The 24,522-nt window shown below is 42.7% G+C and overlaps 1 protein-coding gene across 2 annotated transcripts in view; it reads left to right on the top strand.

Moving 5' to 3' along the window:
• Positions 1-24,522, top strand: part of ZCCHC24 (zinc finger CCHC-type containing 24) — a 116,635-nt gene that overhangs the window by 16,191 nt on the left and 75,922 nt on the right. For both annotated transcript variants that reach the window (XR_013839154.1, XM_079977043.1), the window contains exon 2: positions 12,664-12,864. Coding sequence is in view for 1 of the 2 variants with exons in the window: in XM_079977043.1 (XP_079833169.1) it covers positions 12,664-12,864 (201 nt within the window). In the remaining variant the exon portion in view is untranslated. The remainder of the gene's footprint in view (positions 1-12,663; positions 12,865-24,522) is intronic.

The raw sequence follows: 24,522 nt of genomic DNA, 5'->3' as shown, positions 1-24,522 counted from the left end.
ACGTCTAATAAAGAAGTCTGTTGCTAAGGAAACCCTGTTGCTGGGGGGAACCTGTTGCTAGGGAAAAAATTCTTGCTAGGAGCAAAACTATACAAAGACTACTTGTATAGTCTATTTTTAGACTACATTAACAGCAGTGAGGGATTATGGGAACTGTAGTCAAATGATACCTGGAGAGTATCTGACTGGAGAAGGCTGGTCTGCAGATCAAACTAAGATCACATACATAATGCATTTAAAGCACATTAATACTGCTTTAGCAATCATGGCACACACCCTCCAAGAATCCTTCGAACTGTAGTTTATCCCTCACAGAACTGCACTTCCAAGCACTCTTAACAAACTATACAGTCCCGAAGATTATTTGAGGATGTCTTATACTTCAAATGGAGTGGATGTGACCTAAAATTCACTGGGTTTTGAAAATCAGGAAACTTTGGGCTGGTTCCACCTAATGAGTCCCACTAATGGAAGCCCACACAAGGACTTTCACTAGCCCAGCAGGGCTTTCCTCCCTCTCCTCCCCTGGTGTGCCCCTTGCACCCCTAAAATTGGGGGAAACCCTGAGATTCGCAGTTACAGATAGGTAGCCGTGTTGGTCTGCCATAGTCAAAACAAAATAAAAAAATTCCTTCCAGTAGCACCTTAAAGACCAACTAAGTTAGTTCTTGGTATGAGCTTTCGTGTGCATGAGTGTATCTGAAGAAGTGTGCATGCACACGAAAGCTCATACCAAGAACTAACATAGTTGGTCTTTAAGGTGCTACTGGAAGGAATTTTTTTATTTTGTCCTGAGATTCGCAGTTTAAAAAGAAAACTCTGGAAAAACCCGAAGGATGGAGCAAGCTCACTAGACATTGATTTTCCTCTGGAAAAGAAAAATTGAAAACAGGGAGGTGGAATAGAATGGAATGGAAGAGGACATAAGAGTTCCAGCCAACCAGCTAAGAGAAGTATTATTATAACCAAGTGAAAATACACTCTAACATTTTGTTGCAGGTTGCACTTTTCATTACTTATTAGCACAGGTGTTACTTAACTGATTTCCACTTTTGGGGACTGAACTGTGCTTTCAAAGTATCTTACAATATACAAAGAAGCATATATATATATATATATATATATATATATATATATATGCGCAATGGCTATAAAATTAAAGAAAAACCAGAAGCATAATAGTCAAAATGACACAGCCATCAGATTTTGAGCCGCCTAAATTTAAACAAACCCAATGCATTTAATAATATTTAAAAAACGAATGCCATCCTTTACGAATCTCTTCTTACGAGAGGACACAGAGTGTGAATTCCTGCAATATTGGTTGCTGATGGCAGGGGTACCATTTTGAATGTATCTGACAGTTCTGGTTGGGTGGTCTAGCACTGCAGCAGCTTTACAATCAACCTGATTGGTAATTTCCACTGCCAATCCAGATTAAGTGCTTACTACCAGAATCAATACTAGAATTGGCTCACTTAATGGTAAATGAATTATCAGTAATTTCAGTCACTTTCCTCTGACACTTTTATCATCCCCACTCATGAAATGCATGCTGCTGTGCTTAGACAAGAAACACACTCTGTCCAATCTAAGTAAATTTATTTATGCCCAGGCATTTATATCATTTCAGCAGAGAGTTATAGTATTTCATGGCCTCTTAAAATGACATCAAAAGCAAATAATTCACATTTTGAAAACATGCAGGAATTAGAACAAAGCTAATTGCGACGACTAATTAAAATCCCAGAGGAATAAAATGTAAGAAATAATTTGCAGTTACATGGTGTTTACTATTGCAGTAATATAATCATTCCCACTTGGCCAGCTATGCATGTTTTCCTTCTGATTAGTCAGACTATTTGTCTGCTATATAAAATGGATTTATTTATTCATTTTAATTCAAGAACCCCACTATGCTAACATCCTAGATTCTGTCTGTTTTAGTTCCCAACATTTTGTCATATTGTAAATGGAGGATGAAGCTGCAGAATTGTGGCTGGTCTAAAGCCACAGATTGAATTCAAAGCAGAAGTGAAGTCTGAGGCAGGGATTTCCTGCTAAGTCTTTTCAGTACTATCTCTCAGTTAAATGCCAAATTAAAGTCACCTCTGACTCAAAATGAAAGAAAAGTCACCCCTTTTCTAAAAATAAAATAAAATAAAAACCCTCTCACAATGTACTTGGTTTAAGGAGATGCACAACCAGTCCTTGAATTTAATGTGGCCTAAGAGAAAATCATGGCTAACTGTGGCTACATTTTCTTTCTGTATTACTTTGCACTGTGAAACATTTTAAACAAACTGATAATGAAACCGTATCATGAAGGGATTCTTCCACCTTTGGTATGCATGCTCCTGGGGAGTAAAATTATAAACCAAGGATTGGAAAGAAAATAGAATATGTGGGGCAGGAATATCTAGGTAAGAATATGTGGGGCAGGAATATCTAGGTAAGTTAGGGCATAGCGGTTAAAGAGTTGGAGACCACAGTTCCAATCCTTGCTCAGCCATGAAGTTCAGTGGGTGATCTTGGGCCAGTTACGATCTCTCAGCCTAACCTACCTCACAGGGTTGTTGTGAGGGTTCAGGGGAGAGGGAATGAACTACGAACACTACCTGGTTAGTTAACAGAGCTAGGTAATACCTTGACCCAAAAGTTGGGAGAGCAACAGCCAGCCAGGGCAGACAACAGTGGGTAAGGCAGACTGACTCTGAGCTTCCACACCTGTGGTCTGATTTTATAAGTTTCCCCTCTCCCCGCTTCATAGGATTTGTGTGTGGTATGACATAATGTGTGCAATTAAAGGTAGAACAAAAAAAATTAAGGGCTGGCACCCCCATTGTTCTGCCTGGTCCAGCTCTGAGGGCCTTCTGGCGGTTCCCTCACTGCAAGATGTGAGGTTACATGGAACCAGGCAGAGGGCCTTCTTGGTGGTGGCGTCCGCCCTGTAGAACGCCCTTCCATCAGGTGTCAAGGTAATAAACAACTATCTAACTTAGAAGACATCTGAAGGCAGCCCTGTTTAGGGACGTTTTAAATATTTGATGTTTTATTCTGTTTTTAATCTGCTGGGAGCCGCCCAGAGTGGCTGGGGAAACCCAGTCGGATGGGCGGGAAATAAATAAATAAATAAATAAATAAAGGATGCCGCAAACAAGCAAACAAACTTTTACCCATGAGCAGCACAAATTCCGCAGTAAATTCCTGCCCAAGAGTACCCTGAGTTGTCTTGTCCTGCTCTAACACATGCACCCCCCCCTTTTTCTAGAAATACACCACTGTAAATGCCACTGGCTTAAGTTCTGTCTGCTGAGCTGGCATGAGGGACTTACTCCAATGTATTTCTGACTCAGCTGGGAAAGCCCAGGGGCTGCCATACCCAAACTCTCTCATCCCCTTGGATCTTGGGTTTGGATTGCACTGTTAGTGTAGGAATTGCAGCAACACATGAAGAAGCCTGACTCCAGCCTGTATTTTATTGACAGCAACTGTCACTTATTATTATTCCCAACTTTTTATTTGAAAAATGTTCGTCTCTTGGTTTGACGGTCTGAACCAGAAAAGAAAGCTAGTTGCTTGGCAATTCTGCTTTCATGGTGTTCCAAATGAAAGGGCCTGTCCACATGTGGGGCAGATTTACATCTCTTACATGGAGCTATGGCTTCTCAGAAGCCTATTTTGTTTGTTCCATTAATCCCCAGTCTAGAAGTTATGAAGTATGAGGACATGTTTCTTTCTAAAGGCCAATTAATTTCCATTTTATTGAGCAATAAGCCTGTTCCTCTTGACATATATTATGGTGGAAAATAAACCCGGCTTCCAAGAATTTGTAAGCCTCACTTGAAAACTAAACCTCATTTATTTATTTGTTCTGTTCATTTTAAAATAAGTTGCAGTGACGGTTCAAGCAATCAGCGTCATTCAGACGATACCGCTGCTGTTTACCACAGTTACAACAAATTCATCTGGGAAAGCATCATTTGAAAAATTAACATTCTGGATCACAATCTTGAAAAGAAAACTGATTTTTTTTTTTTTTGGCCCTTTTCTGTTTCCCTGCGTATGGATATATTTACTTCAGAGATACTCTATCAGGGCGCCTACACCATATGCTTGGTAGATTCAGCATTCCTTCTACTTCCGACAGTGACCTCAAGATTGATCTCTTTTAAATTCTGGCAGTTATGTCCATGGCTCTGCCAAGTGCGTTGGGCTGCATTGGAACAATATATGTATACACACACACACACAAACAAAATGGTTTCAGATCTACAGCTTAAAATGGAATTGCAATAAAAGTTTCTTAGCCAAACATTTAATCCCCAAGGAGCTCTGCAGGAGGCAAAACCTAATTCTTAAGTGTGCCGCTCTTTAAAAAGAAGTATTGCTATTTCCCTCCCATCTGGAGCATTTAAAGGCCCAGCAGAACGAAAGCTGGCCCCTGCTTCCCCCTCCCTGCTGCTGCTGCTTCAAGCCATAGGTCAGATTGACATGACGTTTCCTGCAGGAAGCAGAGACTTGAAGCAGAATCCGACAACAACTATTGATGGGCTGGAGTTACAAAGTCCTTGCTCATTTCCCGCTTCCCTATACTGTATACCTTTCCTCCACCCTTCCCTCATTGGCGATCCCGGCTAACACCCATAAAATTATGTGCCTATTTTTAAACTCAAAAACAAAAGCAAGTGTTGGGTTGGTTGGTCGGCCAACCAAATTTTAACTTGTGCACCTCCCTTTTGTGGGGGGAGAAAGGTCAGGGAGGTTAGTAGACTGAAACTGCAGGGACGTTTCGGCTGGAGGCTATTCACTGACAAGAAGTGGGAAGGCGGTGTGTGCGCATGCGTGAAATGTTATTTGCAGAGTGAATGGCCACCCTTGTCCCTAATATAGTGCTCATGTGTGTAGGGCTTCTCTTTAGTATAAGTGGCCGGTTGTTTAGCATTCAGCGGATGAAAAGGCTCCCTGCAGAGCTTTGGACAAGAATTAGAAAGTTCCTCTAAGTCTGCGTCTCATTAACTGAACTCTCAACTTCCCTGGGATTTTTATTTTATTTTAAGCTATATGCACCTCGTATAAGGGACTCTCAAGGTTTGTCACTGTGTCACCTTTGACAGCCTAAAATTCAATTCAAGCCGCCTAAAAGCCCAGATTCTGAGTGTTCCAGTCTCAGTATTTTGCACAAGGGATTCGGTCTCATGCCAGAACTTTAGGTTTGCACAATTGAAGTGAAATAAAGCACACTGTCACCTTAGCTCAACAAATTCCTTCCTTGGGGGTTTTAAAGCAGAAGTTGGATGGCCATCTGTCATGGATACTTTAGTTGAGATTCCTGCATTGTAGAGGGTTGGACTAGATGACCCTTGAGGTCCCCTTTAACTCTGTGATTCTATGATTCTGTGTAATGATGTCTCTGCCATTTTTTGCAACAGTCGCCACAACCTACTAGGATACTTTTCCACATCAGCTTGCTACCCTAGTGAAACACAGCGGATGGGGCTATAACCCCAGTGCAGCAATTGCTTCATCCTGTCTTAAACGCTAATGTGCTGATACAGCTCTGGGCAATTAGATGACCTCTTACCCAATTCCTTGTAGATTTTATACTACTATATTTGCAGTGCTGGTTGAAACTGGAATCCTCACCTCCTCCCTTCCCAAAGGAGCATTTTTTTGGCCGCAGAAGTTAACATGCCCTATTTTCATTATTCTGGTTTGTAGTCCAGGTGATGTCATAATTTCCACTGAAACCCCTTGGTTTCAGAGGGGCTTATAACTTTGGCCATAAAAAATGTTCACTGTGCTGAAAATTGGCACTGAAAGATGAAGCTATCTGACCATTTTTATAAACATGTAGATGCAGTGTATCAAGTTCTATTTATCCCTACCCCTCCACCATTTAGAACTGCCCCCTCCCAAAAATAAATGCCATTTTTCTGGCTCACAAACAGGTCCCACTGGATGTGTCTTTGGAATAAAAGTAATACACGTACATGCTTTTGTGTGCCAAAATAAAGTACTTTGAGGCAATTTGTCACATCAGCAAGAACATGTTTACTGTGTTCCTTAAATATATATATATCAAGAAACAAACATGGCAACAGTAAACAAGGGATCTTAAGGAATGGTTCTTATTTTGTAGTGGGGGGGGGGACAAAGAACATGGAGACATCCCAAACCATTAGAACTCTCCTGCTAGTTCAGCTCTGTCTGTGTTTCTGCTGCTGTGTTCCAGGTATGCCGCAATGTGCCCAACCAATTATAGGGTCCTTCTATATGTGGGATCTACTCTTATGTCTTAGTATGGCTGTGGGCATCTACAACTCAAGCCTATGCTGCTCTACTCAAAAGTAAGCCCCATTGAGTCCAATGGAGCTTGCTCTCAGATAGGGGTGGAAGGAGCTGCCAATTTTGGTTTTCTCAGTTTCTCATTCTTCCAGTTTTAAATCCATTTCTCCACATTTCTGCAGCAATTTCATTAAATAAAAAAATTCACCAGCATTTTAGTGCAAATTTCTACCAATTTTTGTTTGCAGTTTTGACGAGTGTTCTCATTTTTGCAAGCAACTTCCCCCAACGTAATGCATTTTGTATGCTATTTTCACTGTTATATTAATATCGAAGCACACTTTCCCCTAAAATAGATGATTTTGTAAACATCATTTGCTTGGAGAACTCCACTGCAAAATTCAACTAAGTGTTGAATTTTCAAAAGATGGCTGTGTTTCAATTCTCATATCGTTCTGAAAAGTGCAAATTTGATAGATTTGCCTTTGAATGAGAAAACAGTGGGGAAATGTTGGTGGGGAAAGGGTTAACAGCCTCTGCATGCCATGGCCACAATCCAGATCTGAATCACCTCCCCACCCCCACCCCAGCTTTCTTTTTGGTAAACAAAGAGACGTGGCAACTCACGTCACACACATGAATAAAAAAATGTGCTACTTCCAGTCATGTGCTGTTTGATGCTGAGCTTCCTCTGTTGAAATATAGCACTGTAATGCAAAGGTTTCTGTTCTGCGTGTGTGTGCATACAGGAACATGCAAGACCAAGAGTGTGTAAATGAAAGCAGTTTCCAGATGTGGGGAAAGGTTTTTTGGAAGGCTGCAACATTAGTTTGACATTCGTAGCACTTCCTCTTAGCAACTTGTTGCCAGGATTATTTCCCCTCGGTAATGGGCCTTCAGGAATGTTCATCCCAATGGAATCCTCATGAATCATATGAAACAACCAGATGACTCAGGCTACTTCAGTCAGCAAGGGTGCAATCCTGATGTTCTATCCTTGTGAGTGTGTCCCTTCAGTTCCACTAGAACTTATAAGTAAAAAAGAAAATGAATGCCTATCCAGATCTGCTTATAGGCTGGTCGAAAGTGTAATCAGACTGTTAGGGTTTAAAAATAATAATAATACATATATATGTTTTGTTTATTTTATCTTTTGATCAGGAAGGCCTAACCTGGGCCAGAGGAAGAAGCTGAGTCCATGGTTATATTTTCCAGTGCACAGGTCAGAATCCAAAATCCAGGAGAGCGGTTTGTCGGGAAGGGGGAAGGAAGTAGGCGAAGCCAGGCGAGCAGCAGGAAGGGCTAGGAGTTAAGTTCATCTGAAGGGCGATGGGGAAATTGCCAAGGATGCAGACTGTGATAGGGAGAGAGTAGGACTGAAGGGGAACAGTAACAGAAGAGCAGGCAAGCTTGCTTCAGATGCCTCCACAGCAACTGGGGAGCTTCCTCCCAATGCAAATACGAGCTTCTGAGAAAGTGTGAGGAGAAAAGGGCTCAATTTTCCTTTCCTGTCTGCTGTGATCTAGATCATTATCACCACACACAGAGAAATAGTTGGTTCCATTTGCATTTCTTTCTTTAATGCTCACACGTTAGATGCAAAGGTGTGCCATGAGTAGCTTGGTCCTCCTTTACAGTCAGCAGGTTCAAGTGAGAACATCTGCCAGTGGTGCAGTGGGTCAGTGCATCTTGCTGTTAACCAGAAGGTTGGTAGTTCAAGACCACCCAGGGACAGCTGTGGGCAGGATTCCTGTCTTGCAGGGGTTGGACTAGATGACTCTGTGGACCCTTCCAACTCTATGATTCTATGAAGTGGAAAAAGGTTTTTTCTCAAGCCAACTGGAGGCTGTTCCAAGACTGCAGTAGTTGGAAAGAGTTTCGTGAGAACTAAGTCATCAGAAGAAAATAATGTGGACTCCAGTTGTGGACTTGAATTGTGATAGTGAGGAGTGGGATCCAGTGAGCCTGGAGCAAGTTGTGCAGCATGGACACCTCACCTTTCACAAGTTGTGGTTCATGTCTCAGTTGCGGGTGTGGAACAGAAGTGGCAGTCACCTAATTCCTCCAACAACATGGGCCAACTGGATGACACCAGGTGAAGGAATAAAGAATGTGTGTCAGCAAGCAAACATTTCATTTTAATATTTCATATGCGATGTAAAACTACCTAGAGCCCAGACCAGTTCTGAGCCATTACCAATTCAGATACCAGCATCGGGGCATCCCTCATGTTCCACAAGTACCTCTACACAGTGGTGGAGCTTCATGCTCCGGCACTGGGGGGCGGAGAGCAGGCGGGGGCGGGCCTGGCGTGTGTCCTGGGGGTGTGGTGCGCCGCCTGCAGGGTCGTGGCGCCCAGCGCAGGTGGAAGGCAGCCATGATGGCACCCCACTGGGATTGCACTGCTGGAGGCGGTGTGCTCCCCCCGCACTCCTTTTCGTTCTCCAGTGCCTCTACATTACTTGTCCCTATTGTCTCAGCAATGCACAAAGCCTCAACCAGTTCTCTAGGATTTGTACAACTTAAAGGTTCTTTTCAAAAACTTGTTTAATTTCAGCTATAATGGTACCTCGGCTTACAGACACTTCAGGTTACAGAATCTGCTAACCTGGAAGAAGTACCTCGGGTTAAGAACTTTACCTCAGGATGAGAACAGAAATCGTGCGGCGGTGGCGCAGCGGCAATGGGAGGCCCCATTAGCTAAAGTGGTACCTCAGGTTAAGAACAGTTTCAGGTTAAGAACAGACTCTGGAACGAATTAAGCCAAATTAACCCGAGGTACCACTGTACTTCTGTTTTTAACAGTGTTTCTGTTTCTGGCCTGTACAATAAGTTTCACCCTGAGAGACCTTGCTGTTTATATGAATGTGTGTTTGTGTTTGTGTGTGTGTGTGTGTGTGTGAGAGAGAGAGAGAGAGAGAGAGCGCACACTTTGTTACAACCTTGTAGTAGGCATTCGCAAATTCTGTCAGTTTTTATATTGTATACATTTGTAAATAATAATAATAATAATAATAATAATAATAATAATAATAATGCAGCAAACTTTGCAAATAAAAAAAGGAAACATGTTTCTAAACATTCTCCAAAAATGAAGGAGATGGTTAGTTTGTGATATTTGAGAATGGACTGCAGCTCTAACATGAACTGATTTGGCACAAAGGCTCTTGGTCAACCTCTTGCCTAGACCCTGCTGTTGTCTGCCTAGCAATGGAGGCCTCTGCATTTGAAAGCTATGGATTTACTATTTTGAATCAAATTTTGGTTTAAAAAAACAGCTACTATCCTCTTCGGTGGGTGCAGGAGACAGAGCCCATCAGAACCTCCTGTCAGGGGTAGAGCTTGGATGCATCATGGATTGCAAGTGGAAGAGATGTAGTAGAAGGTTGTGGGCCTTTGCAAAATATGATGGGTCATAGATGGAACCTTGGAGGATAAGGAATTGACTGGCTTTTCAGACTCCAGTGTGGGTTACCTGATACAACGCGGTTTTATTGGAAAGAGCAGTAAAATACCATCTTGTTGGCAATCCTAACCCTTTGAAAGCAGGCCTAGTTAGTCCTTAATACATGAAAGGCTTTGTTAAACAAATTGTGCAACTGATGTGCAAGAAAAATCCAGCTCTGTTCTGAACACTAAAGATACCAGGTTTTCTGTGGGCAAGGAGGGATGGCCTCGACTATAGAGGGATAGGCATTTGACTGGGTGATGGCATAGGGGAGAGAGAGAGAAAATAAAGGCAGGAAAAAGAAGAGAAGGAAATATCCTTCCCACTCCTTGCTCCAGTTTTGTGTAACGTACATTATGGATGGTGCCTGTGAAAAGTTGAAGGAACTCTTTCTTAGTCATCCAAGAATGATTTTTCCAAAAAAATTCTCTGCCAAAGGCATTCCACCTTATCCTCTGGGGAATGTTCTCCATAGCATTTTACCTCACAAAATTTTAAATAAGGGTGGTCCACCCATTTATTAACATCTAAGGACATCTGAAGGAATACAGACTCTCTCCCACTATTAAGAGTATTAATTCCATCCTAGTGATTATGTGCTTCCTGCTGGTTTGAGGCTTCGGAATAGCAAGCCCCTTGTGTTTGCTAGGTATGACCTTCGCTCTAGAGAGAGCAGCCATCCCAAGGAGGTAAGAGACACCAAGGGGCCATTCGCCAGGGAACAGTTAAAACAGCTGCAGGTTTCCCACAGAAAAATCTAAGACAGATGTAGGTCTGAGTTCTCCTTGTTACCATTTGACTATAAAATCCAGAACAGTGTGTTTAAGGCCTCTTTAACCAGTCACAAATGAACAATTACTTTTGATTTTTTTATTGTTCTTCCTTTTTCCAGATTTTAAATTTTCCCTCTTGGATAGCCTTGGATGCCAAATATTTTCTCTTACATTTGTGTGTTTGTGTGGACTCTTTGAAATTTTCCTTCAAAGTTATACCACACAATGATTGTGGGAAGCCATAGCATCCAAAGACAAACCCTTAGTGTCTTTGAGCGTATGTTGAACGAAATAGGGTTAGTTTTTGTTTCTTGAACTGAGGGGGTGATTTGCTCAGTTTGATTATCTTAGGTCTCACAAACAAAGGCCATAAGATGCTTTCATTTGTCAAGGAAACAACTGTTTCAGCCTCTCCAAATTTAGGAGATGATGACATAGCTGTTGGGTTTCCCAGATTGATGGCAATATCACAGATGGTTAGCCCCACTACTGACACTGGCCATTTTAGCAATATGCCCATCCCTACATAGAATGAGGTGGAGCTAACCTTAAAAAGGATTTTTTAAAAAAATAAAAAGTGTGGGAGGCATGTCCTGCAATACTTCAGAGGATAAACGTGTGGCAAATGCTATGGGGAAGCAAAAGATTAAAAGCAGCACATGAGAGGGCTGCTGCTTTTTATTTGATGCAAGCTCTATGCCTTTAACAGCTCTAAGGCAGGCAAAAAGGCCACAGGCATGGCAATTCCTACTGACATATGAACATGCCAAGAAGAGTTGTACAAATCCCACCTGCACTATATATCTAAAGCAGTAGTATGCAACTTCAAACAATGATTCCTTGGGAACTGTAGCTTCTTAAGAGTGCTGAGCGTTATTAGTAGACCCCTATTCCTCCTCAAAGGGACGCGGGTGGTGCTGTGGGTTAAACCACAGAGCCTAGGACTTGCCGATCAGAAGGTCGGTGGTTTGAATCCCCGTGACGGCGTGAGCTCCCGTTGCTCAGTCCCTGCTCCTGCCAACCTAGCAGTTCGAAAGCATGTCAAAGTGCAAGTAGATAAATAGGTACTGCTCTGGCAGGAAGGTAAACGGCGTTTCCGTGTGCTGCTCTGGTTCACCAGAAGCAGCTTGGTCCTGCTGGCCACATGACCTGGAAGCTGTACGCCGGCTCCCTCGGCCAATAAAGCGAGATGAGCACCGCAACCCCATAGTCGGTCACGACTGGACCTAATGGTTTGGGGTCCCTTTACCTGTTTATTCCTCCTCAAAGAGCTACAATTTCCAGTGTGGGTTAACCATCAATCCCTCTTCCCAGGGAACTCTGGGAATTTTCAACTCTGTAAGGTGAATAGGGAGGGAGGGGCAGTCTCCTTAAAACTCTCAGAACCCATAACAAACTACAGTTCCCAGCATTTTTTTACAGAAGCCATGACTGTTTAAAGTGCTGATGGGAGCACAGTGTCTAGGGTGGTAAACCTTCTATATAAAGCAATCTTTCAGTGGAACATAGAACAGTCTGACAACAGGTTCTAGTTGGTATTGGAATTTGTGATCAATGATTCTTTGCTTCCCCACAGTTACCATCTTAGGAAACAAACATTGCATGTGGAATATATACACCATGGGGTCTTGAGCAGTTGTGTGATGCCGATCTGTTTTTTAAAAATAGACCCATTAGTAATTTTGTTTACCATTGAGAGGCTGTGGGGTGTTTGGCACCATTTATTGATTGCAGACAACTTTATAGTCCAACAAAAGGTGGGGATAGAGTGCTTATTCAAATAATCCATGTGGTGCTGAGATCAGGGAGAAAGGGATCTGTAAAATATACTCTGGTAACTTTCTCTTCGTCAGGGCTGCAACCGTATGCATTGTCTGGCTGCTTAAATCCCAGCTATACCTTTAAGTATGAGTCTTGGTTTCCTGTCATTAACTTTTGCAGCAAGTCAGAGAAATGATTTTTGTGAAGGGAAGCATAGACTGATACTGCTTTCCACCCCTTTTCGGTTGTTGTTGTTTTTTAAAAAAATTAGCATTGTTGTTCAGTCCAGTCATATGGTCACCAACAAAGACAGTGCAATTTCAGATGTGGATCTTGCTTCTATTCCCACTGAAAATCACCCTGTTTCATTTCTTTTTTTCCCCCCTTCGGCAGGCGCTGAGCAGCAGCCTCTATAAGAGTGCCTCTCCCTATGGCTCCCTTAATAACATAGTAGACGGCTTGAGCTCCCTCACTGAACATTTCTCCGACATATCCCTCTCCTCAGAAGCCAGAAAGCCCAGCAAGAGACCACCACCCAACTACCTGTGCCATCTTTGCTTCAACAAGGGACACTACATCAAGGACTGCCCACAGGTAAGGACAACAAAAGTCTCACCACAATGTTTGGCTGTGCCACCCGCTAAGAAAGAAGTGGATTGTTACCTTCCTTGAGAACATAAGCTAATGTGATATCTCACAATAATCTTCTCGGGGATTATTTGCTAGCTTTAGCAGTCTCTGGACTGATGATGCCGGAAAAGAAAACATACTGGTATCTTACTTATCCCACTCCCCAGCCAAAAGGAGTTTCTCTCTCTTACCCCAGCTGAGAGATCTTTGAAAACATTTAACGTTGCCTCTTTGTACTTTATCTGTTTTGAAGAACACATCAGATATATTTCCGCCCTCTTTGCTAAATGCATTTCCATGATCGTTCAGCGGCAGTTATTGAATGGGACACTTCATTTAGACTACATTTAGACTACATTTCAAGCAAAATTTAAAATAAAAAGACATATAGGAAGCAGAAAAAGCATCAACAACACATTTGGATCTTGGGAATTAGTCCCTGGTCTGAAATATCAGCTGCAAGGTTTGAGGAAGCCCTAGGCCACCCCTCCACCACCACCACCACATAACTTTTTCTCTCCATTTTACCAGGTGGAGAAAGGGAATAGATGGGTCTCCTTTTTTCCCCTCCCTTCAAAAAACCAACAGAGAGGGAAAAAAATGACCTGAGCATTAATATGTATGTGAGCCAGGACACAGATGCAGTAAGAAACAATTTGGACCATGGTTTACAATCCTGACTTACCTTTCAGATTTGTCAACCACTAGGGTTCCCTGGTTTGGATGAAATGGGAAATTCTGGTTTAATGCAAGCTAGGAGATTGTGGTGGAGCCAGTGCATGACGGGGGGTCGGAGTGGGCAAGGGAGAAGAGTGGGGCGATAGCACGTGCCCACATCTTCATAAAGCATGGTTTCTGAAGCCTTGGGTGATTGTAAAAATGCAGTAACTGTCTTCCAGCCCCAGGCCTCCATTTGCACTGTGGATGAAGAACCTTAAATGCTCTCTGGAAATGCTAAGTTTTAAAAATTCAACTCTATAGGGAATCTTGTGTTGTTGTTTTTCGCTCCAATAAGATTAGCTCTTCTCATTGCCCTGAGCAAAGATGGATCCATACTGAAGGTAGCAGCAGGGTTGTTGACAGAGAGGGAAAACCTCCAGCAAAAGAGCAAACATCCTTGCCCAAAGCATTTGTCTCCAGCTTCTGCCAAAGTCTGCTTCCAGGCTCTCCCTCTGTCTCATGGCTTTCTAACCCTTCTCCATACACCTTAAGACTTTTTTTTTTCCATAAAGAGAGAACATATGCAAGGCTTGTCATTCAAATCCTACAAGCCAAGCAGGGGCATATGGTTTTAAGGGCTCAGTAAGAACTGTTGTTGCCTCCCCCCGCCACCCTCAGTCTCGGCCAAATTGTTTAAGGGAGCCATTCTAGCATTGACACCTCTATCCTTAATATAATAGTCACAAGAGAATTCCATTGCTTTCAGTTAATTTGCGGCCATGTAAATGTTATATTGGAAGGAAGGAGGCAAAAGTCACTTCACTGGGTTTAAAAGTAAGATAACATGATTTAGGGAAGCCTTATTCAATCTGATGCCCTCAAGATGTTTTGAACTATTAGCTCCCATCATCTGTGGCCATTGATGGCCCCAAACCATTTGTAGCCCAAAACCATCTAGAGGGCACCAAGTGGGGAAGGCTGAATTCGGGCATATCTATACCTGGTTTAATAATCAGGCTGTCTTTTCAGAAAATCCTAGAATCCATCATTCTGCAAGGGGGCCTCTAAAAGAGAAATGTCAGCACTTTTCCGAGCTACAAATCTGAAGCCACTTTTGGGGATGCCATGGCAGTTAAAGTGGTATAACACTATCAAAAGTTTACACTACCACAATGAATTGAACAGGTCTTCCTAAGTAGCTTTGGAGACACCCACATGTCCACTCTCAAGCCATGGATTCTGTTGTGGTAGTATTCATTTTTCTAATAGAGAAACTGCAATCATCCTGGGCACATGTCACATCAAAAAGGTTTACTAGTTTACATTTTGTCTCCCTGGGATCTGCAAGAAGTTTTTATACTCCTACCGAACTATAATCTCCAGAATTGATTGGGGAACTCCATGATATTAAAGGTGATATAAAACTGGCATAATGTGGTGTAGCTATACCTACTTTGCATGCATCCAATGAAGTTATTGTATAAGTGAAATTATTTCTTGTTTGCACAATAAAACTTTCCCTCCTTCTTTCTCCTCTGCATCCCTCCCCAAATCTGCTCTGTGGGTACCCATAAACCTCTGGTGCAGATGAGGGAGGTGTGAGGGGCTCAAGGGGTGTAGTGGTAGGGGAAGCCCCTGCAAATCCTCCATATTCTCCAGAGTAGATGTGGGGGGTGCAAGGGCACATGGGGTGCAGAGTTGGGGAAGCTCCATTGCACAAGCAGAAGTCATCTGTTCATTTTTAGTCACCCTTTGTCACTAAAAAAACCTCCAGTTGTTTCTGCAGTATGGCGTGTCAGTTGCCATATTGACCAGCAGTTGACACCACTAATGAACAACACAGTTCCTCCTGCCTCTGCCCCAAATCCTTTTGTGAGTTCAACAAAGTTCTTCAGAGGGCATGCCCTTCTCCTCATAATACTTGGTGATGCACCTCCAAAATATGGAGCAGGGCTAATTCCAGTCCAGGAGTAGATGTTTGAGTGAAACTGGCTCATTGGGTCTAAACATTTCATGGGCGGGCTACCAGGGAGGCAAATATTTTCTTTCTGGTGCTGAAATAAACTTTAAAACTCTCATCTGCTCCACTCTGAGCTCCCATTCCTGATTCAGCATGCATGAGAGTGCTAATGGGAACCAGATGTCAGACCCCCACCCCCCACCCTCAAAAACTCAATATGCACTCCCACCCATTTGGTGCATCAGATTTCTTGGCGATTTAGAAAGGAGGAGGGAGAGGAGACCAGGAGAGATTCCTAGAACAGCTGAAACTGAAACTGCAAGACTGTTTCTAAGGGAGGTGGAGGAGGTAAACAGTGATAGCAAATCGAGGCTTCTCCAGCCACATAATTCCCCAAGGGAGAGAGGTAATGGACTGTGTGTGGTTGCTCTTTGTGTTCCAGTCCTCAGAGTGATTTCCTTTTTGTTGTTGTTAAGATTACCGGGGATAGAGTTGTGGGTACTGTAAGCTGCAAAAGCTCTAAACCTGGATGGTGATTTGGAGTAAAAAATATAGCAAAATTAGGGCCAAGCAAATTAGGGCCCTGTTTCCCACAAGTATATTCAGCACTGAAGAAAAGTGGATATGTGCACAGTATTATTTTCAGGAGAAATTTACATCCTAAGGAAATACAGTGGTACCTCGGGTTACAGAAATAGTACCTCAGGTTAAGAACGTTGCTTCAGGATGAGAACAGAAATCGTGCGGCGGCAACATGAGGCCCCATTAGCTAAAGTGGTACCTCAGGTTAAGAACAGTTTCAGGTTAAGAATGGAACTCCAGAACGAATTAAGTTCTTAACCCGAGATACTGTCATGAGTTGGGATCTCAAAATCAAAGATAGGAAATGTTTGGTCTGCTTCTAAGCAAAAACTTGAGGTAAATCTACTATCTGGCCTGTTTGTTTTGTGTCCATCCAAGAAGACCTGCTCAATTCTGTTGAGTTTCAGAATCTGCTCCATTATAATTTATTTGAATTTAAGTGTGATTTCTGTGTAGCCCTAACAACTGTAGGCGGATCAGTGTGCATTGAGTCTATGGTGGTCACTTGTGCATTGCCATAAAAGAGGAACTAAATCATCAAAAAGGAAGGTAAAAAAAGATATTAGTGATTTACATAAAATTGCCTATGATAATTATGTATGCAAAATACAACACATCTCATAGTAGGAAAGCCTGTGACCAAGAGTATGTCTCTCATAACAGCTGATCAGCTACTCATAACAGCTGATCAGCTACTTCAAGGCCCACCCCCCTCTTCTTATGGTTCATTTATATTTAAACCAGACTTGGACTGGGCAGCCCTTCAAACAGAGGACTCCTTCGAAGAGACTCTCCTCTGATAGCCCTTCCAATTGAGGACTGTTCTGTAATGTAGGTCACACTATTTGAGCCACACTTCTTTGTCTGTTGCTGCGTATCCCTTTCATTTGAGGAGATTGGGTTAAACCTGCCACAGAGCTGGGACAGCACTGCAACTTCTAGGGAAATTAGCAAAGAACATCTGGGCAGGTTTTGAATGCTTATAACTTATTTTTTCTTAGATCTTTGTGTCGTCAGGCTCCCCTCGCATATATATATATATATGATCTTCTCATTACATACCCTTATATTTTCCCCATGTCCATCCCTATTGCAGTTGATGTTTAGGATGAGCTAAGTTTAGCAACCACTGTGAATAAAAGTCTGAAGTGTTTGAGAAGAGAGGTGGGGGCGAATGAGAGATGGTGTTGGTGAGAGAATGCAGCTGCCTGTTTGACATCTCCCATCTGGTGTAAGTGATATGAGAGCTAAAGCCAGCCAGCCAATGAGGAACTATGCCTTTGCATTCCCCAAATGTTACCTCAACATGCGGTGTATCCAACTCCCATTTAGATGAGGGGGGGGGGGTGGCAGTGACTTTCCTTGTCGTAGCCATTGACATCTCGTTTATTTCTACCTGCTGGCATTGTAAAGATATTTGGCTAGGAAGAAAACTAACAATTCGCTGCAAAAATACACCACCCAATCTTCTCCATTTGCCTATCTTCAATCTCAGTTCTGTTTATTTACATCTTTTGAAAATAAACGCATATAAACAATTTTCTCTCTAAAAGGGCAAAAACACCCCATGTGGTTAACCATCAAATTCCAAAATCCCTCTCTCTTCTCCCTTTTTCTTTCTTTTGTTGTCAGGATTTTCCACATCAATGAGGCAATGCCTTTCATGGCAACTTACCTAGTGTCCAGAATTCCTTGTTTATAAATTTCCTTTGAAGGAAAAGTGGCATGTACCCAAAGGACAATTTCCCTGTGGTATAGCAATGAATGAGGGTGCAAATCTTCATTCATTAAATCTAAAGAAAAATTTATCCCGGAGAGTATAATTTCAGATTGCCATTTGGGAAACTGTGTGATTGAATGCTCCCTCAGATAAAAATAACAACTCTGTCAATAGAAAACTTGTATGTTAGAGAGAAGCGTTCTAAGTTACTTTCACCCAAATGTGCTAATTTTCTATGTGTAAGCTTTTATATTGGGCAGCATTCGGTCATAAGATCACCCACTTGCAGTCTGAAGTAGTTTTATCATATGATCTGTTTTTGTGTGTTGATAGCTTTAATCCCATCCCCAGAATATTCTCTTATCAGCAGACTTTGCTCTCACAATCCTGTTAATGACGTAAGTTATTTTTCTTTCTTAGCAGTTTCCCTCTCAATCTGCCTACCACTACTCTTAATGTCCCATTCAGACCCTTCTTCCTCAGTTCTGGGAGCTACTCCTGGGCCTGCATATAGCATACAGTATAGATGGCTAAAGCACAAATCTCACTCAATGACAGACTTGCAAAATCTGGAACTCCCATTCAAAATAAGAGTCAAAACCTGTGGGCCATGCTTTTCATTCCAGCCAAACAAATTCCACAGCTGGAAAAGCAAATTTGCCTTTATTTTCTAATTGTCAGGAACAAATTTGCCAGAGACAAAAAAACATGATGCCTTGTTGAGGGCCATGCTGGGACGCAGGCTCCAAAACTGAGGTCAGGATGACAAAAGCTGAGAACAAAGAGATGGGGAAGAGGCAAAAAGGCCCAAGTGGGAGATTCAGGGAGGGCAAGGGCAGAGCAAAGTGAAAGCAGAAACAGCAGGCGGTGCAAATAAGGCTGAAGGCACAGCTAAGGAGCAGTTGACCAGCCTGCCAGCAGCCCCTTCTTGCTTCCTTTTAGAGGGGCTTTGGGAGCCACAGAAGGCAGGGAACATGTATTCCAAGACAGGGCAGGGCTGAGGCACAACTGGGGACAATTGTGTGCAATTTTCCACCCTGATCCAGCAGCTGGTACAGAAGTGCCAATCAGGAGAGAAAGCTGAAGGCTGAATTCAGTACTTCTTTTCTCTTCCCTTTCCCATCATGCACCGATGGATGTACCGGTACATGATTGCAGGTTATTTCAGAGGTAGAAATACAATGTGCAGTGTTGGGTTTGGGGCACCATGTATTTATCCCTCCTTCCCACCTCTATCTATCTGTCTTACCTATATCTATCTATCATCTATCTATCTATCATCTATCTATCTAATCTATCTTATCATCTATCATCTATCATCTATCTTATATGTCTCTCTCATCCAGGAGTTGCTCACATGATGCCCTCCAGAAGCTGTGGGAGTCCACTCCCATCAGCCCCATCCAGAATGGCCAATGGTCAGGGGTGATGCGTGTTTCACTCCCAACAACACCTCAAAAGCACCACGTTAGCTGCCCCAATCTAATTTACTGTTTAAACATAAATTTGAATTTTTAAAGGAGGCTATAAGTATGAATCTTCCCAACTGCTCACCTTGAAGTTCCTGAAAAGAAAAAAGGCAAGTCCTGCCATTCTTATTACTTTTAATACTTGGACTGGCAGGTCCATTGGTTGTTTATTAGATTTTATATCCCAAGTGTTACATAAGATTTATTCAAAAGATTTATTCATAACAGGCATGGGCTTTTCATGATCCCTCCACTCCACCCCTAGAGCAAACATGTGTACTTCGGGTGGGGGGAGTGTTAATTGGTATGTGAGGATTTTTTGTGTTCTAGTTTTTATTATGCATTTTGGGTTTTTATCTTATATTTTTAATGTTGTGAACCTCCCTGAGATCTATGGGCGAAGGGCGGTACACAAATTAAATAAACAAATAATAATAAATAAATCTGGTAACAGTCTGGAAGCACCCAGGGTCTAGATTCATTGTTACTTATAGTTGTACTTGATTGCTGTTTCAGGAAGGCCTTCATACACCTCACCTCCCTTGACAATTATTTTCTCTTTTGGTGGCGGAGGAGCATATAACCCAATGTATTTCGGGGATTTTTATTTTACAAAACCAGCAACACCTTTTTGGTCAAATGTTTAATTCATCTCTCTCCATAAAAGCTGCTCAATCAGGAATCTTAATTAAACTGTTCTAGTGCCTTGGTCTTCATCTTGGTACATGCTCACCTTTCTTTTAGATGGGGGAGAGCAGTTAAGATGCCGTTTGTTTCTGCATCGAATAGACAGCACTGGTAAGGAACAGGGGCTGTTTCCAGTTGTGTGTTGCAAGGGAATGTGGATGTGCACTACTCTAAGCATTGCAAGACACATAGAAAGCCACCCCTACTCACCCACTGCAGTGATTGGAAATCTTTCTCTGCACCTTCCATCCAGATGTGCATCACAGTAAGGATGTGTGTCCAAACATAGGTCCAAAATTGATCTGTGGACACAGTTCCTGGTCCAGCAAACAAGTTGTGCATGTGGATCTTTGCTTTCACCTGTGGATCTCCCTGGCTGACTTGGAGAATAGAATCATGGTGTTGGAAGGGACCGCAAGGGTCATCTAGTCCAACCCCTGCAGTGCAGGAATCTTTTGCCCAACGTGGGGTTCGAGCCCATGACCCTGAGATTAAGAGTCTCACGCTGGGCTAAGCCAGTAACCTGACAAGTTCTGCTGCCTGTTTGCTCCAGTAAAAGTGCTGCTGGGAAAGGCTTTACTGTAGCTCAGTGTAGGAACACATCCAAAAGGACCAGGCTTCACTTGGTGGCATCTTCAGGTAGGGTTGTCTGAAACACTGGAAAGCTGCTGACAATCTGTGCAGACAAAAAATCAGCTGGATGAACCAATAGTCTAATTTAGTATACAGCAGCTTCCTTTGTTCCTAGATGTTTCACATGAGATAACATTCAGGGTTTGGAGCTGCACACTCAGAGGCAGGGTTGATTGGCAGCGGTTTCAACTGAGAGGTCCAAACGCTCTGTTTTTTTTGATCCCTTTGTAATTAGTTTAAATCGTAGCTGGGGTGATTGTGCCCTTCAATTTTGCTAAGTAAATAATCCAAGTATTATGTAACTTCTCCTTTGTGATGATTGTTCAGATGAGACCCTTAAAACCATGTTTTCCCTCCTCCATAGAACACAAAATCTTAGATGCTTTTGTAAGGTCAGAGACCTGCCCTCACTTCAGAACAACTCCTTAAACTAATCTCCTCTGGGCCAAGCCAAGGCTTCCTCCACCCTCACATAGTCTGATCATAACATGCATTCAATACCACACGAAACAATCCAGAAACCCACACTCTGCAGAAAATCAACAGTTCTTAAATCAGTTATGCAAGTGTGTATATTTTGATCTGGATTCACAACTTGCTTGATATATCTTATGTGGCATTTGGAGGGGAAAAAAGTACTGTATTCTAATGTTTGTCCCAGAAGGAAGGTTAGACTTCAGCAGAGATTGAGGTGCAGTAGGCTGTGGGTTGGAGCATATGGTGAAGGACAGGAAGTCGTTATGTAATCATTTGTTTGCTGGTCTGGCTGATTAATATCCTCTAGTTTCCTCCTCTAGCCAGAGTTTAGTGGTGGTGCAAAGCTCTTCCTTGCTTGACATTCCTCAAGCCATGGATCTTCAGGTTCAAGAGTGTGGCAGGCTTGAGTCGTAGCACTATTTAGCAGAAACCACACACATGCTTTGCACAATAATAAGAACTAGAAATGCACTTAGGGCTCAATAACAAAGTCACACGTTCTCAAGATTTCGGAGTCTGCACTAGAGAGCACATTTCTTGTGCCACAGTGTGATGCAGCTCCCTGTGAGAGTTCTGTTGTGTTTTTTTTTTGCTTCCTTAAAACTCTTTCTTTACCAATTCCATAAATGAAATTTCATGCAGAAATTTGCAAGCACTAAATAAGCAATCCCAACTCAATGAAAAACCACCTAAGGAATATCTATGCTGTATACTTGATTTGTTTTATACCAGTTAAACCAGCATGGCTCTTCCCAAGAAATCTATGTATGTGTCATGTGATAGAATACACATTCAAACATAAATTCAAATGCAATTTTATCACAGATGAAGAAGTTCATGCGAAATTGATGCAGAGCAGGAACTGTCTATCCCTGATGGCAACCTGGATAGGCTGGATAGATTTTAAGTTTATCAGCATCTGGAACACAGACAATCCTTCCTCTGGTATCAAACTATTTTGAGATACAGGAAGCAGGACAGACCACCTCCCCTCAATCCCTTACAGCTTTGGCAACTCCTAGACAAATACACCATAACATCTTTAGTATGTTGTTCAGTCTAGCCCTGACATTTTATGTTGAATGGCACAGTTCCTTCTGCTTTAATTCTTTGCTACACTGGACATTAAAACTTGAAGAGGAAATAATACTAGTTTAGTTGTTTAAGAGACGAAAATATGGCTCCCTAACAATACAGCCTGCAATTTTATAAATCTTACTTGCTTATATGGCTGTGAAGAGTAAGCTCTGTCATATCTAAAGTAAACAGAAGCCATCATGGTCACATCACACTAGCAATTCAAGCCTTAGCTGCACAATTCTGTAGTCCTGGTCTCTTTATATGTCTGGTGAAAGCCCACATGGTTATAATGTAAATTCAGAAAATAGGTGACACCCTAGGAAAGACTAGGGATGGGGAGTTGGTTTACTGAGTGGGGATGGACGCCAAAAAGAGGTTGGTGTAAAAGATGCACCAACACCCACACAGTGAGTCCACTTTTTTTCAAAAAGGAAATCAAAAGAGAGGGGTTTCCTGCCAGATGTGGCAAATTACATAAAGGGGATGTTGCTTTCAGTATAGTTTGCTGATCCAGCAGTCCCACTACTTCCGTTTGCTCAAGTTCAACAGCTGAGATTGAGCCTCTTATCTGTAGCAGAGAGCTTCAGATAAACTATAAGCAGTTGTTGCCTCATTGCGCGCAGAGAATTTGTGTGGAAGATTGGTGGAGTATTATTTAATAACTCCAAGAATGTGTAAGGTTTCTAGTTTGCACGGGGCATTTCCTTAGGTGCAATAAAAGTAGCTCATGCGCAATGTTCTTTCAGTGATTCTCAACTAGGGTTGCTCAGCTTGAGAAACCAGGCCTGGGGTTCAGCATCTGTCAGGGCTTCCAGGGACCACTGGGCTTCAGGAACCCACATGCCTATCCGTTGCACATAGAACTACAGTGTCATTATGATTCCACCCCAGTTCCCTTTGCTCTTCATCTTTCGCCTGACACTGCCACAATGGGGTGTGTGGTCTCATTAGCAAGACTGTGCACAGGTCATCTTTGCAGGGCAGTCAGAAATATAACCATATACTCTGAAGTGGTGAAGGATTCCCACATATTCTCCCAGAGGAGCACAAGATGCTTCATAAAGCCATACCCTTTCCTTAATAAATGCATGGTACCTGTGGAACTTAAAGGTGGTATCCAAAGGAGCGCTAAGTCACTTGTTCAGTTAGGGCAAGGATATCTGCTTGTCCAACAGAACTTTCCTCTCCTTCCTTCCTTGTGCCCCCTAGATCTGTTGTAGGCTTTCCCCCAAACCTCTGAAGCAGATTTGGAGAGGATTCAGGGCATGCCTTGGGGGAGGTGGGGAAGGACAGGAGGGGGGGGAAGCTCCATTGCACAAACAAATCCTTGCACTGACACAACCCCCTCAGGCTTATTAGGTTTCACCATGAAGTTGATCCCACACCTCCAAAGTTTTTATTCAAAGCCGTAAGGGCTAGAAGCCAACTTTAAGCAAAACGTTGATACTACAACATTCTGCATGTTTGCACAAAATTAAGACATACACACAGGCATGCACATAAGACGCCCATGAAAAGCAGCCCCACAGCAATTTTCCACTGCGAACTGTTTACCGAGTTGCTCTGGTCCTAAGCGTTACTGATTGTCCTTGACTCTGGAGAGAGCAGGACAGGACAGGACAGGAAGCAGGTCACAGGGATGGAGGGATAGAAGAAGACGGGCCTAAGACTGGAAGTTTGGATTGAGAAAGAGGAGGCTAAAAGGAGAGGGGAAGGGGAACTAGAAAAAAGAGGAGGGGCAGAGGGATGAAGGGGTTTACATGGCCAAGAGTGCAGAGGTAAGGAAAGCTGAGGTTAACGAAATAACCCGCCAAACCTTTGACCACAGACTTCTAGTTTTATCTGGAATTTAGTGCATCAACAACATCAAGGCAAAGAAGGCTGTGTGCTTGTGTGGTCTCCAACGCATTACTAAGAATATGCTGGAGACAATGAGGAGGGATTGCCCCTTTTGATGAGCCGCATACATGATAGTTAAGATGCTATTACAGTGAATGATGAAGAGGTCCGTGAACTGCTGCATATTCAAAGGGAGCATAAACTCCAAACTTTCTCTTTTGAACCTCACCTGACCTCCTGGGGCCTGCCAAGCTGGACTGGAAAGCAATGGAGAGCTGGCCCTTTAACAAGTTATTGCTGTGTCTGGCTAAGCCAGCCATTCCAACCCCCCCCCCAAAAAAAAAAGAGAAAGGGAAAAAGAGAGCAAGCCTTTCCCATGGTATTTTGGACCCCCCCCTTGCTCTCTGGCTCTGCCTACAACCTGGAGGAACCGAATCGTGTGGAAAATAGCAGCGTCTACCAAATTCTTTGATCTTCAGTTGTCGGCTGTAGGGATTATGTTACTATTTTGCCCG

The sequence above is a fragment of the Podarcis cretensis genome, assembly GCF_951804945.1.
Source record: "Podarcis cretensis genome assembly, chromosome: 5".
NCBI lineage: Eukaryota > Metazoa > Chordata > Lepidosauria > Squamata > Lacertidae > Podarcis > Podarcis cretensis.
Note: the sequence above shows the minus strand (reverse complement) of the source record. Positions and strands in the feature narration are given on the sequence as shown.